We start from the raw sequence: 17,315 nt of genomic DNA, 5'->3' as shown, positions 1-17,315 counted from the left end.
TAGAGAACAGTAGCAAGAGAGTAGTAGTGTACTGTACAGAAAGACCTGCTCCAATATAACATAGTCACAAGGGATATTTTACAAAGGATGTTTTACCAGGGAGTGTAGTGACAGGATGAGGGGTAATGGTTTTAACTGAAAGAGGGTAGATTTAAATTAGATGTAAGGAGGAAATTCTTAACTACAAGGGTGGTGAGGCACTGGAACAGGTTGCCCAGAGAAGTTGTGGATGCCCCTTCCTTGGAAGTGTTCAAGGCCAGGTTGGATGGGGCTTTGAGCAACCTGGTCTAGTGGAAGGTGTCCCTGCCCACGGCAGGGGGGTTGGAACTAGATGGTCTTCAAGGTCCTTTCCAACCCAAACCATTCTGTGATTCTATGTTTACAAGTCTGCTTACCCACATAGTGGGGAAATCAAAGGTAAATTTGAATCTTGGAAAGAGTACAGTGTTAAGGAAACAGCATTTGATATTGAATCTTAAGATCATCAGTGTTACAGAACACTTCTTTTCAATTCAGTTAAAATGCCAATGAGTTAGTCATCTGCTTGAATAGGTGAAACCTAAGAAGAAAAGGAACAACATACGAATTCCTCCACAATTCAAACTAGGAATCAAGAGAAAAAAATACAGGATGCAATCAAGAAGCCAACTATGGAATACTCTCATTAGGAGATTGGAAATGTTTGTAGCAGTCTTAATTTTCAAGTAGTTTTAGGCATCTTGAAATTACAGGTGAAGAACTTTTTTATAGCCCTTCAGTATTTGATTCTCAGTTGGTGGTAATACAGAAAGTGAGTGATCTTTGCCTAGTATGTTATATGAAAGGAGCTCAAGCACAGCACGAGGGGAGCAACACAGTACAAATTTGTTCCAGTGCTCAGAAAGAGAGAAAAAGATGCCAAGATTTTATACTGAAAATGAAAAAGAAAAAAAAAAATTGTCCAGAATGGAGTAGCTGTTTGGTTATCTGTGGCCTGGGAACAAACGATAAATCATAACTCAAATACCGATAACCGCAGAGCAGCCGAACTACCTTGAAGAAAGGCAGAGGTTATGCTGGACGGCTGGCTAACCCAGAGGGTTTATCTGCAGGTCCACCAAGAGCACGAAAGCTTCGCTGCGCTGACAGCGAGGGACAGCGTTCAGGACGGAACGGGCATTCCCTCGGCCCCTGGTCTCTGCTCTGCCCACCAAAGCATCAGTCGTGGCCTGGAGCGTATGGACACCATTTAAATTAGAAGCATTTATTGGGATGACAAACTGCAGAAATACTGGTGAAGTGTAAAATTGAGAGAGGAAAAAAAAGTCTGTAATGAGCTAGTTCAACTCATCAAGTACCTGTCCGGACACAGCTTCACAGTAAGAGATGTGCACCAACCCTCGTCCGCTGGGAACCGAGCTGAGGATGCCAAAGAGAAGTCAGATGGTAACAACTCGGCTGTTACACGTGCAGGAGGTTTTCACAGCAGCACCCTAACAGTGAAATACCAAAAACCAGTTTGTAAGAGCAGTAGCACTAAGAAAGGATATTTAATTCAAGAATACCTAAAAGCAGCTGAACAGTTTTATGGTTATGAGTCTTTGAAGCACAACATGTCAGTACTAAAAAATTCAAACAAAATCACAAAAACTTGCTGTAATCTCTTACTAGCCTAGGACCATGCAGGCATGCACGTTCACTCATAGAATAAAGAGGAAACAGATTAGCATGAGTTTTCCAATTTTATTGTGGGAAAGCACATAAGGGGTTATTATTTACACCAATCTCTTTACAACTGGAAAGTATTTTTTCACTACTTTGTTTACTTGCTAAAAATACACCTTTTTTTTTTTGTTTTTACCAATTGATTTCTGAACACAGGTAACATTTGGCTGCTGCACTATAAAGTTTCACACATTAAGCACTCCTAGAAAATCCTACCAAAGGATTGCTACTAATCATAGGAGGTTCCTCAGTCCACCGAAGCCTTGCACAGACACACTTTCCAACAGGAATGCCAGAAGGATCATGTTTTTCGTAAGTTCTTGTCCCTCCGTACTCCCAGCTCACCTCCTTAGGGGAACATTGACGAGCTGCCCGACTGCTGCTTAATTGAGAGCGTGTTTGGCTACTTCAGCTGATCAGAAAGACTTTGACTGCCAAAACTGCTGCTGAATTGAAAAACTAAACAGATTTTCTCATCTCAGTAAGATTGGTTCACGCCAAGATCACCACAAAGAAAGAAATTCTGTAGAACTTAGTGGGATGCGGTTAGTAATTTTCCAACCCATGGTATTTAATTGCATTGTTCCTGAAGACATACAAATATGCAACAAGAGAACTGGATTACAATTCAGAAATTAATACGTTTGACTCCTTTTTATGTAAACTCAATTAAACTCCATGTCCTGCTAACTGAAGTTCTGCTGCTTGCACCAACAGGTTCCTCCTCCCCCCACACCACAACATGAACAACCTGTGCCCTCCCCAAAACTGTCCTAGCTTCAGAACAGCTGTGCAGGATGTAAAATAGCTCAGGAGTTAGCCTACGGCAATTGGCAATTTCACTTTGAGGTGCAGTTCCTACACAAGAACAATAGCACTTTAGAATTATTTTTTTTTCCACTAAGAATTTAGGTACCAATGCACAAATACAAGTTTTAGGCATTCAAAAAAACCCCCCCTTAACAAACCCCCACAAAAAACCAAACTCCTTAGCTTCACTTTAGAGTACTGTAAAAATAACATTGATTTATGCACCTAAGCATTTACATAGTAAATACCTAGTAAACACATAGCAGAAAACCTGGAGGCCTTAAAGAGAAACTTTTGGTAAGTAAAAACTGAACATAAGGCCCAATGAAATTACTCCTGGAATGCTGATGGAGATCTGTCTTGATTTTGTTGATTCAATATAGAAACACCTCCATTTTCTTGAAACTACTCTTAACTAGCTGAGTAACTCCTGTATTGGGCCGTCTACTTCTTAGCAGAGGAGAGCAATCGTTCTTCAGCTGCTTTATTTCTGTGGTTGACTTTTTTTACACAAGTATAAAACTGTTTTGGTTTGGTTCACTATCTTGGAACACCGTATATTGTTTTCATGTAACCCAACAAGCCCATAAATATATTTCTTTTAGCGGCAGATTTCACCGTCTGGCGGGTTTGGGCATGATATAAACTTTGACAGGTTTGCTGAAGGGTATGGTCCCCTCTATGCCGTTTTCAGATTGTGGGAGAGCCTCCAAGCTCTCGCTCCAGGTAGATTTAAGAATTTTCGCAGATGCCTTGCTCCTGTTGGAATTGTAAGCCAGCAGCAACCGCACTTCAATCTGACATGGCTCTGCAGAGAAAAACCAGAACAACCCTGTCATCACAAAGTCAACAACCAATACTGAATGAAATTTTCTCTCATATATACTGGGTTAAGTACAGAGCCATTCTGGGCTGACCAGAATCTAATCCGGTGTTTGAAAATACAACGCTGTCATTACATTTGGCACAGTAGAACTAAGGACTGTTTTAGGTGTGTGCCCCCCCCATCCTTTGTCACAGCTTAAAAAGAGAATCCCATGACTAACTTGAAAATAGCAAATTTAAAAAATAACTATTAAAAGTAACTCCAACCAAATAATAGTAAAATTGGAAAAGACCATAGAACTAGGTGGTCTTGCTACCTATATTTTTACGGCAGGATCAAGTAAATCCAGATGATGTCTGATAAGACTCACAGCAGAGGAGACTACTTGAAGATTCTCTTGTTGGGAGGTTTTTACACAGCAGGACAGCCTTTTCCGCTCCTTCACCACCTCAGCAGGTAGACAGATATTCCTAATACTGCCCATAAGGCAATTTCACTTGGTTCTTCTCCCAGTGGTCATAACAAAAATTGGGTTTTTAGTCTATACAGTATGACTTTGAGCAGCATGCCGGACTATAGCCCCATCAAAAAGTTCCCTTCTAGACTGAAAAACCTGATTTCTTTAGGACTTTTCCTTAAGGACTTGTAATGGTTTTGCCTGGGATGAAGTTCATTTTCCTCCATGGTAGCTCTCATGGTGCTACGTTTTGGGTTTGTGACCAAAACAGTGTTGATGGCACAGGGATGTTTTAGCTCCTGCTGAACGGTGCAATACCCACCAGTTTTCTCACTTTTACCCTTCTGATTCTCTTCCTCATCCCACCGGGGGCGAGGGGAAGTGAGCGAGCACCGGGTGGTGTGTGGGGCTTAACCATATACCAGGGTTAACCCACAACAGGACCATGTTACTGAGACCTAAATGAAACCTACTGAAACCCACATAATTTTAAGATGCCCAGAACCGCAGCTGAGATGTCATCAGTACCAGACAGAACACAAGAAATAACCTTTTTTCCACAGTTATCCCACAGTTCAGCTAACACCTCCCCAAGACTTGCCTTTTCCCATACTGTCAACTCTTCTTTTATTTGTTGCTTGCAGTCACCTCTATCGCTTCTGCTATACGCCTGTCAGTTAATCTGTGCTTTGTATTTGGGCGTTCTCCTTCCTAAGCACACACTTTTTACTGGCCTTCAGTAAGTTTCATTGTCTTGATTTAAAGTAATTTCTCCATTTTGAATTCTGACCCCCTTCCCTGAACCCCTCCCAGCTTGGTGTCCTCCCCATGGTTTATATGGGTAAGTGCCAATGTCAAAGTTAATAGTTAAAATAATGGCTAGGAGAGACACCAGAACAGAATCTCCTAGGGCCGTACTTAAAACACCCTTCCACTGAACACTGCAGAAGCAGAAATAAGGACTTGATTCAGCTCCCTCTGGTACAGGATGACCGTTTAAATCCAGATACTTCCAGTCATAGAAACAATACCATTTTTTCTTCTCCAAAATAAAACAAAGATAGCAGGATGAAGAAGTACACCATGGAAATGCTAGACATAGAGGAGTATGTGAAAGAACATGGCACTAAACAAAACTCTGTGGGTTAAAAAAAAAAAGATCACCAAACCCTATTAATAACTGCTCAGAAAAAAAAAGCCCACATTTGAATAAAAGTGAAGGGATTAAAAGAAAACAGGACAAAGGCAGCTGCAAACAAATACTCTCTGCTTTTATTTTTTGAAGTCCGCAAGCCAATTACTGAAGTACTTTCACGGGGAGGTGTGAATGCCAACTGAGACTGAACGTGAATGCTGGAGTCACATATTTCATCAGAGCTAAAGGGTGGGTTTTTAGGGCATTTAAAAGGGTGAAAGTTTAATCAGCAGTGAAATTGTACTGTTGAGTACACACAGTTCCAAAGGTTCTCTGCCCTGCTCAAAATACCTGTCAGGTCTAAACCAATGAATTACAATGAATCAGTTTACCATGACTCCTTGCCTTTAAATAAGGATGCAGGCCTGACTCCTGCAACTGATCTTGCTCTGCACAGAAGCGGGTGACCTCACCTTGAATACGTGCTCTCAGTGCCGCAAGACTGCACGTGCAACCCCCAGCGCGCAGAAAGCACCTTCCCCTCCCACGACAGCAGCCCCTCCAGTCACCTACGGAGCAGCACTGCCCTGTCAACCAGGGAGATCTGCTCAAAAGGCTGAGAGAACAGAAATCTGAGCAACGCTAAGGGTAGCATCGACAACAGCTGTAGACTCCAGGATCCTGAAAGCCCCCCAAGACTGTGGGCATGTACGTCTTATGTGCAGGAGACCAGGATCAAGCAAGACACGCTCCTATCTTAAAAAAGCGCGGCGACACAATCACATGAACTTGTATCATTAACGTTACCTGTCCAGGCTGTGTGCGAGAGGTAAACCTGAGTTATCAGTCTGTGCCTTCCAGGACCAGGATTTCGAAAGTCAGCTGGTTTAGGATGGATTAGCTGTGCTTGTCCATCTGGATACAATACCTACAGGGGGGGGGAAAAAAAAAAAAAAAAAAAAAAAAAAAAAAAAAAAAAAAAAAAAAAAAGGAAACAACTGAATGACGACTGGGGATTTGCACAGTGTGCGTTATTTTGGTGTTTGCTGTTTGAGTTCGGAAGGCAGGAAGGTGTGCTTTATCTTGGAGGCAGGAGTCCAGCTGCCCTAGATTTAACAGCCACACACCAGCCATTCAGACTCACAGCACTGGTGGAAAAAAAATACATTGACATCAGCTTCTTCCTCTGCATTGTAAACAGAGGTTTTCATTTCTTTGTTATGCAGTGAATTTGCGTATTTTACTTGGCATCATACCACACCTACCTCCTCAGCTGCATTTGAAACTAGAGATTCGGCAATAGGAAGAAAGTTAAGATGTTGTGCTGGTTTTGGCTGGGATAGAGTTAATTTTCTTCACAGTAGCTAGTATGGGGCTACGTTTTGGATTTGGGCTGGAAACTGTGTTGATAAAACAGAGATGTTTTTGTTCCTGCTGAGCAGGGCTTACCCAGAGCCAAGGGCTTTTCTGCTTCTCCCCCCACCCCGCCAGCGAGGAGGCTGGGGGGGCACAAGGAGTTGGGGGGGACACAGCCGGGACAGCCGACCCCAACTGACCCCAGGGATATCCCAGACCATAGGACGTCGTGGTCGGCAGATAAAGCTGGGGAAGAAGAGGAAGGAAGGGGGGACGTTGGGAGTGATGGCGTTTGTCTTCCCAAGTCCCCGTTAGGTGTGATGGAGCCCTGCTGTCCTGGAGATGGCTGAACTCCTGCTGCCCATGGGAACTGGGGAATGGATTCCTGGTTTTGCTTTGCCTGTGTGCACAGCTTTTGCTTTACCTGTTAAACTGCCTTTATCTCAGCCCACGAGTTTTCTCACTTTAACTCTTCTGATTCTCTCCCCCATCTCACTGTGGGGGGAGTGAACAAGTGGCTGGGTGGTGCTTAGCTGCCAGCTGGGGTTAAACCACGACAGTTGTAAACACAAAGAGCCAAAAACCTGCATATTTCTGGACTGTTCAGAACAGCTTCTTCTGCTCCTCCTTCTCCCACTACACAAGCTGGAATTTCACCAGCGTTTATTTGTGCTCATGTCCGTAACATGCCCAGTGCATGTGAAAGCACTGTGTGGAGCACAGAATGGCATCAAAGTGCTCAAATAAACTCTCAGGAACTGTACACAAGTCAACTCAGCACACTATATACAAGCCAGTTTCAGAATGTGTGGTTAAAACACAGAAATCCAACATTTTTACTAATGAAGTGTACAATAATTTGCAATTTAGAAGGATTGACATCCTTAAACAAACTCCCCATAAGATGCATTCTTTTTGGCATTTGTGTCAAGCGACTGCTTACCTGAACTTTTACGGTTCCTTGGGGATCCTGCACGTGTTCCAGAGTTGCATCAACATCCAGTGCCACTACCAACCCCGATGTAAACCTCAGAGGATTATCAGATTCACCAGTAGGCTCAATGATATTTGCAGTAGCTCTATGGAGCTAGTAGGGGCAAAGTGGTTGGCAAAAATGAGGCCAGGGGAGGAGGAGGAAAGAAAAAAAGACAATCATTACTGTTCTTAATGGAGAAATTGTGCATGAGCTTTGGAGTCTTTTAGATACTGCCAGGAATTACTGAGTTTTCTGTATTATTAGCAGTAGCCCTGAGGATGTTAGGTAAGAAGAAGAAAGCCTTTGAAGAAATAATACTTGGGGCTAACAAAAAACCTGAATTCTAAAAGTTTCATGGTATATTAGGAACTAGTCAGATGCTAAGAAAGTCTGCAAGGATATTGCATTTTAATTCTCTGTGTTAAACTGACCTGCTCTGGAAGAGGAAGGTGGAGAAAGGTACTTTGTCGCAGTGTTGTCTGAAGAATCTTGACCACTTCCGAAGGCTTGGACGTCACAAGTCTGGGCATTAAGTCCAGCAATTTGTCTACAAAACTGCCTTGCATATGTGGGAGCTCAGAGATGAAACATCTGTGTTACAAATAAATTAAAAGCCAAATACTTTTTTCAAAATTTTCAACAGTATTGTTATTTTCCTCCAAGCTACTTAATCCTTACATTTAGTTATAATGACAGAATTAGATATGTAAAGTCCTCTTCTGATGCACGTCTCATACATAAGATGAAGATGATTTTGGCTAGTTATGTTGGGAACATACCCTGTGCTCAAACTGACAACATCAAGGCCTATGCAGATCTCGCTTCTTGGGTCCTTCATCAATACAGAGCCTAGCGGGCAGAGGAATCTAGATTCACAGAAAAGGAGCTAGAAATGCTGAGGTGCCCATCAACAACACATTAATGAGAAGCAGCTACTGCAGAGATTTGTCCGCTCAGATTGCATGTGCAGCTGTAATGCTATTTAGATAGTAAAAGTACTAATTAAATGAGACTACAGGCAATTCCAGCACTCTGCATTCAATCTCGATGTCTCAACAAAGAAACACAGCTGGATGAAAGAGCCATTCCTGGCATAGTTGCCTTGCACAGTTTTTAAATTTGTACTTCTCAGGGAAGACATGCATATCCCTAATTCTTTATGCTGTGCACTTTCATCTGGCTAACTACATAGCTGACTCATTACAGATCTATCATACCCACACACCCAATACGTGAGTTGTCTGACCCTCTGCTGCAGCAAAGTTTCCAGAATGGTTTTACTCTACCAATCTTTATTAAAGTATTACATCTGAGGAGTGAAATCTTAATACTAAACTACAATCAGTAGTGAGGAGGCGGAAAAGCTAGTTCTAGAGGTCAAGAACAGAGAATGGAATCCATTCTATAGTTTGGGACAACAGCCTCTCACAAGAAGAACGTTTGGTATTTCTTATTCTTTATAGAGAAGTAAAACTGGGCTACTACCCTACAACCCTGCATGCAGAAGATGGTTCACTAGATTGAGTCACTGGTGGCTTATCTGTTATTACCAGCAACATTCCTGTGGTGTTTAGCAAGACAGTTTTGTAAGCCTAGTAAATATTCATGCAATTTGGTGAAAAAAATGCTCCACTTCTGTAGGTGAACAGCCTCTTGAACAACGGGCTCTCCTCCCCGTTTTTTAACTCCAGTGTTGTGCTGTACCTTCATCTACAGTTGACTCAATAAAGCCTGGACAGGCATACCGGACATGCCCAAAACAGCTTCAGGTCCTAAAGCCTGAGAAGTGAGATTTTTTTAAGGATCCTAGTGGTGCTTTACAGGAGCTCGTAATCCATAAACAGAAGCCTCTGCCACCAGCTCGGCAAGGGTGGAGAAAAATCATGCTCTCCTCTGTACAATGCTAAGAGGGATACGCAGGAATACACATCCTTGTGTTCCTATGACTGCCACTACGCAGACAATAAATTTCAACTACTCTGTCATGGGATGCAGCTAAAATCTGGCATGCTGAGGCTGCACAACCTAGACGCGGCGATTTTACATGTCTGAGCGTTTACAGGTGACCTTACAGTTAACTGACAAGATCCACCATCATCCAAATTCCCTTTGTGGAATTCATCACTGCCCGCAGGAGTTACATTCCTCAGAAAAAGTGATGAGTTTTGCTCATCCTTAGACTCAGAGCAAAGAAAAGATACAAAGCAAATGAACAGTTCTAGTCATTAGCTACCAAATAAGCTAAACATCAGAGAATGGGTAAATTTGGCTCCCTTTTCTCATCACTTAACCAGCCACAACTGCCAAGCATATGGACCACAAATAAATGGGAATTTAATCAGAACTAGAGATGAAATTCTGCTCAGCCAACTCTGGATACCTATGTCTCTCGGGTAGCTACCCAATTCCCTTCTGAGACAACAAAAAAAATCCGGGCATCCCTAGCCTGACCTTTTTTAGACATCTAGATTAGGACAAGATAAAAAAGCACCTCTCCAGTGAGAGGAGAGCTGGGTGAGTGCTTCAGAAGCAGTGGGCTACAAAGCAGATGTCAAAACCTGGGCGAGATGGCTCCCACCTTGAGCACGTAGACAGCTCACTCACTCTCTCATTTACAATTTAGAAATTTGTGATAAAGAAAAGGGAAATTCCCTTTTTTGTCACACTCCCAGGAAAGCTCTTCCATTGATCCCACATTTAGAAGGGAGTTGACTTCTTGCTTTATCATGCCATGATAGCAGTCCCTGATGTAGGACATCAAAAGGGGAAGGGATATGCTAAGGGATGAAAAAGAAACAGAATATTCCCTGATGACAATGGCGAGGGGACTTTCTAACATAAAGTGAAGAAGCAACAGTTTCTCACCTCTGAAAGGAATCTACTTCCTGTAGGAATTTTTCACACATCCCAAAAAGGGGTTCCACTCTGTAATGAAGATAACGTTCCTTGTTTTAGTTTTAAATAAAGAAAACTGTCTCTATGGCTATAAGCATTTAGGGGTTTTGGAATCCAGTTCAAGCTCCCAAAAACTAAAAGATCTTACAATGGTAAGGCCAGAAAGGTGTTCCCCACAAGAGAAAAAAAAAAAAAAAAAAAAAAGCAATTGCTATCTCCTCCCCACATCCATGTCCCCGTCCCACAAAAAAAATCATTTGCATAAGGCACCAATTAAGGTCCCAACACCACTGCTAGAAAGTATTAACTTTCCACCTATAAAAGAGGAGGTCAAGAGGCAAATATATTATGGACCTCTATGGCAACACAGTAAATTGATACCAACAAACTCAAAACAATAGTAAACAAATTAGGATACTAACCACCTTGCTCTAACTCCACCAAATGAAATTCTAATTCTACAGCCATTCAAACCCATGTGTAACTTCACTGACCTCAGCAGCCAAAACGAACCACACAGAGCCTCTCATGTTACCCATACACGAGCATTTTGTGTCCAAGTCACACAAACATTAGTTGCAGATCAGTCAAAAAGACAATTCTTTTCTGATGCTAAAAACTCAGCAACTAATACTTAATGAAGCAAACACAATTAGTGCATTCTTTGATACATGACTTTTCCTTGTATAAATAGGTCCCAAATATCAACTCTACAACATTTTTAACCTATTTATATGTTCATAGCTGAGAGAACTCAACCCCCACAACATGTCTTCCTAATAATTTTGTCATCTAATTTAGTATTGTGTCACTGTACAGCTACACCAAAGGCAAAAGAAGGCTCTTCATTCTGAAGTAGTTTAGCAAATGGTTATTGGCATGTCGTGATGTTTTATGTGTCTAATTTATCCTTGATGTTTGGTTTTGGTTTTTTTTTTTCTTTTTCTTTTTTCAAACAAAGCTGGAGGAAACTAAGCTTACAGTTAACCCTAAGAAGATCCTTGTACCAGGTCATCCTTACCCTCTAGTGGTACGCGCAGTCACTATAAGCTGTAACGCCTTCGCTTGCAGTCTCATGTGGTGAATAATGACCACTTGTCTACTCTCCACTCCGCTGTACATGAACTCCATTTTGTAAGTTTCTTCCAAGATCTGGCAGACAGACACCACAGAGTTAACAAACCATCAGACTCAGTTAAACTCTTGCACAAGCATGCTCACAAGAATCTGGTGGTTTTCCTCATACTGAGGAACACATTAATCCATGAGTCTCATTCTTTTGGTGAAATTCTTCATGGCGTAAAGTGGCACCTAATACTAAAAGGTTATCTTGGCTATATTAAAGAAACAATTCGTGAAACTTGACCTGAAATCAAGCACTCCCTCCACTGGCAGTCTATCTTTTGACATTGCATTTTAAATTTCTAGGGGTAGAGCACTCACAGACTCCCACCAGCTACTCTGAAATACAAAATGTGAGTAGCACAACAGAGCAACCTCAGTGGTCCCGCTCAGGTTGACATTTTTGGAGCTAGGTTTGACAAGTTCGCTTGAAAACAACTTTACATTCAACAACACTTCATGTACTGCAGCTGAAGATGGGAACTATCACAAGATAAGCAATGTTCTGGGCTATTTTAGATACACAGTTAAAAGCTTAGATGGGACATTGCACAGTTTTACTCATCATACTTTACCTGTTGAATAAATGAGCTTCACTAGACAAGAGAAGTGCTCAGATCAATATAGTTGAGTTCAGTATGACTGTACAGAAGCCAAGAACTTGCAAATTACTGAATAGGAAATATTCCCTCACCTTGCGTTGACGGGAAGTGATCTACATTCACAATCACAACAGATAAAATTTCCCAGGGAGTTCACATGCAACTGAGAAGGGCACCCAAGACAGACAGTTCAGTTAGTGAAGATTTAAAAAGCTGATAGGCTTTTTTCTACTCATCCCTGGGGACAGTTGTCAACAGCATAGAAGGTTTTGATGCACAGCAGTACCTGCCTCTTATTACATTTTAATTAACTGAACACTCAAAATGTCAGCATAGTTTCCCAGCAGATCCATGAACTTGCATTTACCCTAGATTTGTTTCCAGATTATTTAATACCTTGCTTTCTCCTTTACCTTTTCTTAGGGCTTAGCTTCAGTTTTTCCAGGATCATTTATACATCACAGAATCAGAATAACTCAGGTTGGGTGGGACCTCCACAGGTCACCTAGCCTGGTCCCCTGCTCAAAGCAGGTCTAATTAAATCCACTTACTCAGGGCCACATCAAATTGTGAACACTTCCAAGGACAGATATTCCCCCCACCTCTCTGGGCAACCTGTTACAGTATTTAACCACCCTTACAGTAAATTCCCCCCCCCCCCCCCCCCCCCTTTATATCTAATCAGAGTTTCTCTTATTCCAGTTTGTGTCCATTGCAGTTGGCCTTCTTTACTGCCTCATGTTCAACGTGTTGTCCACCAGGATCCCCACGCTGGGCATCAGGAGGTTCCTGTCATCCCAATTCCCCAGCCTGTCCAGACCAGCCTGAACAGCAGCCATGCCCTCTCCCAGCCTATCAACTGGCTACTCAATTTGGAGGAGCCTTATCACCCACTTACTCAGCCAGAATCCTGCCAGTTTGGTGAAAAGGAAACAACAGGAGACCGCATCAAAGGCTTTGCTAAAGTCAAAGATATATGACATCCACTGCCCTCCCCTTGCTCACAGCACCAGTCCCCTCATCGCAGAGAGCAATGATGTTGGTCAAGTATAACTTGCCCTTGGGAAATGCATTTTGGCTGTTCCCAATCACCTTGTTGACCTTCACTTGTTTAGAAATGGCTTTTAAGAGGATTTGGGCCATAACCTTCCCCGGGAATGAGGTGAGGCCAAGCAGCCCACAGTTTTCTGGATCTTCTTTCTTGCTCTTCTGGAAGATGGGTATGATGTTTGCCTTTTTATAGTTGTCATGAACCTCCCCCACTCGCCACTCATCTTTTGAAGATGAGGGACATTACTCCACTTTGGGCAACTAAGATTTACTTGGACAGACTACCGCAGTGGAAGGTCAGAAGTATATTATTATCATTGTATGGCCAAGGAAGGGCTCGTATCTAAGCACTTGCCTCCGCACAGACCCAGATGCTTCTACCTCACCTGTTTCGCTGCAGCAGATGCCAATGCGTTCTGTTTCAGGTATAGAGGAGCTGCCACATTCCACAGCTTCTCTTGCAAGGCCTACAGAAGAAAACCACAAAATGATGATAAATACCCAGTTCAGTCTAAACACTATAACATTGTGCTAGATCAGCTTGGGAGCAGGGAAGATGCCCTGTCTCCCAGCTGTACGCCAACAGGTTGGTTGAACAAGCAGGCCAAAGTTTTCTTTTGTGCTTTTAAATATAACACAGAGAACCAAAGCCTACAAATTATGTATTGTTCTATAAATACACAGGGATACCTATACAACTACAAAATATAAAACAGAAGTTAAGAATAATATTAACAAAGCTATAAATTAGAGACTGACTGAGCCAAACTCTTCAGTACTTTTTAAGGAGAACTTTACTATTAGAGAAACAATAGCCCACTGCTTTGTCACCTCCCTGAGACCAAGATCAGGGCAATCTCAGATTGCAGGCAAAAAGCAGAAACAGTAACAACTGTCCCCAGAAACACACCTACACAGTTATATTTCTGAACTTTCCTGTTGACAGTCTCCACCCCACCAAAGATTCTGGAGTTACTATGAATACTGAGTGTACATCAGCTACTGATACTTGTATTTAAAAAAAAACAACCCAAAACCCCCATTCAACCACACCCTATTTGCTTTTTGATTTATGTTTAAAAAAATTAAGAAAGCTTGACTGGATGATTCATATCACTGTCTCCTTTTTGAAACTGCGTGTCCTTAGATACAGCTACACACAAAGCTGGCTGTAGCCAAAGCTAAAGAACATACGGACTATATCCTTCATCTAGGCTGGTCCCAGAATCCCAGCTAACTACGCCTAAAATCACAGGATATGTAGAGCCTTTTGTCTGGAATTTCCTATGCCTGGAATCTTTTGAGCCTCAAGAGGCTGGGAAATGAAGATACTTTTTTCCCCAACAGCTTCTTTCTGTTGGGGAAAGAAGCAATTGGAAAGAAATCTAATGAAAAAGGCTGCTCTGACATTCGGGTTCTCTCTGCCATATCAGAATTTCTAGTTGTATGATATTACAAGTTACTTTTCATTTCAGCCACATTAGTGACTCCTCTGCATCCTTGAGCCAAGAACAGCTGATGCAGCTTTTACCCCCTTCATCCAAACAGAGCGCTCTTCTTTGCCAGATGCACAAACCATCTGGTTCACTCCAGTCAAACCCTGGAGAAGGGCAACAAAGCCACCTCTAACTGCTGGTCCTCTGCCTGGATAGCACATTTTGCTTTGGCAGAAGTTTTGGATTTAGCTAGGATTGTACTGAACTGTAACAGCACTCATCTAAAATACCTTCTTTGGGCGATAAATGTATTCCAAGGATTTGAGGGCTGCCATGAGATATGCCAACTGGCAGCTACGCATTTAGTAAAGAAACTGAAATCCCTTCTTGATTTTACATAACAAAGCTTTTATTGAGTCCCTTCCGGAAACATTTTGTTGCTTGCTTTAGTTCTTGCTTTACATGTGTATAAGTTACATTCAAACACCTAAATAATGCCAAAAGACTAACTTAAATACTATGGCCAGCTTATAGCTTGAGAAGTGAAGCAAAAAATTAGTTCCTGTTTACAGCATGAAGCGGACTTTGAAAAGGGTTGCTGCCATGGTGTCAAACTAACCACTTCACCTGCTAATACCAGATAGATCGATCATTTCAGCACTGTAAAAGAAAGCACAACTGATTTTTTGCTTACTCAAGTCTAAAGAATTTCTTTGGCATTGGTGCCAAAAAAGCTGTCTACAAAACACTGCCTATAAGAACTCCACTTAGAGCAGCCAAAAAGTATTCCAGTGGCCAGTAGCAGAGAAAAGTGACTCTCGTAATATAAAAGGCTACAGAGTAGTTGCCTCCATTGTGATTTTTGTCAGAAAATAAACTCTGCGCTGGCAAAATACACACGAACTGACATAAGCCCTAGGTACAGCAGAGATCTACACTGGCGTACTCATTGGCAAAGTTACTGCAGAAATTATTTGCCACAGAAAGGAAGCAGGAATATCAGAAATCCATGGAACCTGCGCTTTCATCATACATCAGTTTTCAGCACGAACATAAAAACATGAAACTGCACCACTGCGATGGACTAGGGGCATTTTTGAAGAATGGCCCAAAAAACACAGATGAAGTCAAACCTTGATGAGGAGCAGCTGACACTGAAGGTAAGTTGCAGTGAAATCTGCCATCCCTGCCAGTTCCGACTGCAGTTCTCCAAGCCTCTGAAGATCACTGAAGCACGTGAAAAAAAGAAAAAACAACGTTGAGACAGCAAGCAAGTTAATCTAAATGCACTCAGAACACAGCAACAGTAATGATGAAGCCAACTATTCCTCCTTCTTGCTCTTTCTTATCCTTAGAGTAAGGACCAGAAACGGTAGCAAAACATACAATACAAAACAGTTTGCACCTTGGGACTTGGCATCTCCTTTCCTCCTGCAGGCTGACACAAGCACAGCAGTGGAAGCAATAAGTCTGTCAACCCACATTACTCTGCAGCCCTATGGGAACCATACAGCGTAGCAGTTCCAGATTTAACTTAAAACGCTCCAGACTTCTACAGCAGCTAACGACTCATTTGTGTTACACCGTTGGGAAATCTAACTATTCCTGTTGGCTAGGAAAGGTTGTCTGGAACATGTCAGCCTCACGCAACCAAGCATATTTGAAATATAGCTGCCTTTTTAAACCAAGCTGAAATCTTATGTACTGATGTTTGCCCAACTAGCTGTTGCATGTTGTCTGGTATAAGTATTTCTTGTAAATCATACAGCAATAGAAGGAGCTTTTAACTTGATAGAAAAAACCAACAGTTAATGGAACCCAAAAGGCTTTACAGTTCTCTACTCTTAGACATGTTTTAAAATTAAAATGTGTATTAGAAAACAAAACTTATTTTTTGTTACAGATCTCCAAATAGGTTGGATGATGTGGATTTAACATGTCTGTTCTTCTCTGCATTTTGCTTTGATCCAAAGTGTACAGAATTGTCACTCTACTTCCATGTTTCCTACTGTACGATTAAAAAGAATATTTTTTCTTCAGATGTCCCTTCCCTTTTGTTTACTTTAGCTTTATCTTCGCATTTATGATACAATTCTGAAACTTTGGCACTGCCAAACCAGAAGGTTGCTGAGCGCTGACACATTCAAAAAAATCCATGAGATTATCTGCATAATTTGCAGCCAAAGAAAATCTCTCCTAAGCAGAGAGGCTATGCCTTCCTTAAATGCAACAACAGTAGAGACAGCCTAAGCTTTACAAAGTGACTCCATTTCATCTTCTCCCAGAGAGCAGAGAGAAAAGGAGACTCCTGGGTGCTTCATTCCCATGTCATACTTAATGCATCACAACACACTAACAGGGAACAGGATGTCATCTCTCAGCTAACAGCCAGGCACATATTCCATTTCCCAGTCTTCTACAGTTCCCAATTCCACTAATTCTATTTCCTTACAAATCTTAAACAGATTTCAACATCCCTGCAAGACAAAAAAAATTCCTGTTGTATAGATGGAGAAACTAAACCACAAAGACCGATTTGCTAAAAAGCCTGTCTTACAGTTTCAGCTGCAGAGCCTGGGGGAAGAGCGTCAGTCTTAAGCGTGGTTAGGAATGCAAGTCCCAAGTAGGCACCAGGTCCACGAGGTCTGCGCTACTTCCCCCGATGACAACAAGGAAAAAGGAGGACAGAGTTATGTCCCACCACAGAATCCACTGCCATGAGCCTCTTCTATCCCCTTCCTCTCAGCAACCAAATTGTTGGCGCAGGAAACTCTCGCCCTCTGCAAAATAACCATTAATGGGTTTTTTGGTTTTGTCTTAAATCCTCCCTTCTCTTAAGGGTGGAAAACAGCAGCTGGTTTAGTACGGTTCCTGGGTGGTGATCCCAGCAGGAAAAAAGCCAAGCCAATAATTTCCATCTACTCCAAAGCATTACTGCCCTTTACT

The 17,315-nt window shown here is 42.0% G+C and overlaps 1 protein-coding gene across 2 annotated transcripts in view; it reads right to left on the bottom strand.

Moving 5' to 3' along the window:
* Positions 1-1,708: 1,708 nt before the first annotated feature.
* The window catches only part of INTS4 (integrator complex subunit 4), a 37,590-nt gene continuing 21,983 nt past the window's right edge, over positions 1,709-17,315 (bottom strand). For both annotated transcript variants that reach the window (XM_049823632.1, XM_049823633.1), the window contains exons 16-23: positions 15,503-15,596; positions 13,320-13,400; positions 11,181-11,311; positions 10,130-10,189; positions 7,696-7,855; positions 7,232-7,375; positions 5,740-5,860; positions 1,709-3,322 (exon numbers count right to left, since the gene is read on the bottom strand). In XM_049823632.1, the coding sequence (XP_049679589.1) occupies positions 3,129-3,322; positions 5,740-5,860; positions 7,232-7,375; positions 7,696-7,855; positions 10,130-10,189; positions 11,181-11,311; positions 13,320-13,400; positions 15,503-15,596 (985 nt within the window). In that variant the 3' untranslated portion in view covers positions 1,709-3,128. The remainder of the gene's footprint in view (positions 3,323-5,739; positions 5,861-7,231; positions 7,376-7,695; positions 7,856-10,129; positions 10,190-11,180; positions 11,312-13,319; positions 13,401-15,502; positions 15,597-17,315) is intronic.

The sequence above is a fragment of the Accipiter gentilis genome, chromosome 19 (assembly GCF_929443795.1).
Source record: "Accipiter gentilis chromosome 19, bAccGen1.1, whole genome shotgun sequence".
In the NCBI taxonomy this organism is placed as follows: Eukaryota; Metazoa; Chordata; class Aves; order Accipitriformes; family Accipitridae; genus Astur; species Astur gentilis.
The sequence above is the reverse complement of the archived record's forward strand: the minus strand, read 5'-3'. Positions and strand labels throughout refer to the sequence as shown.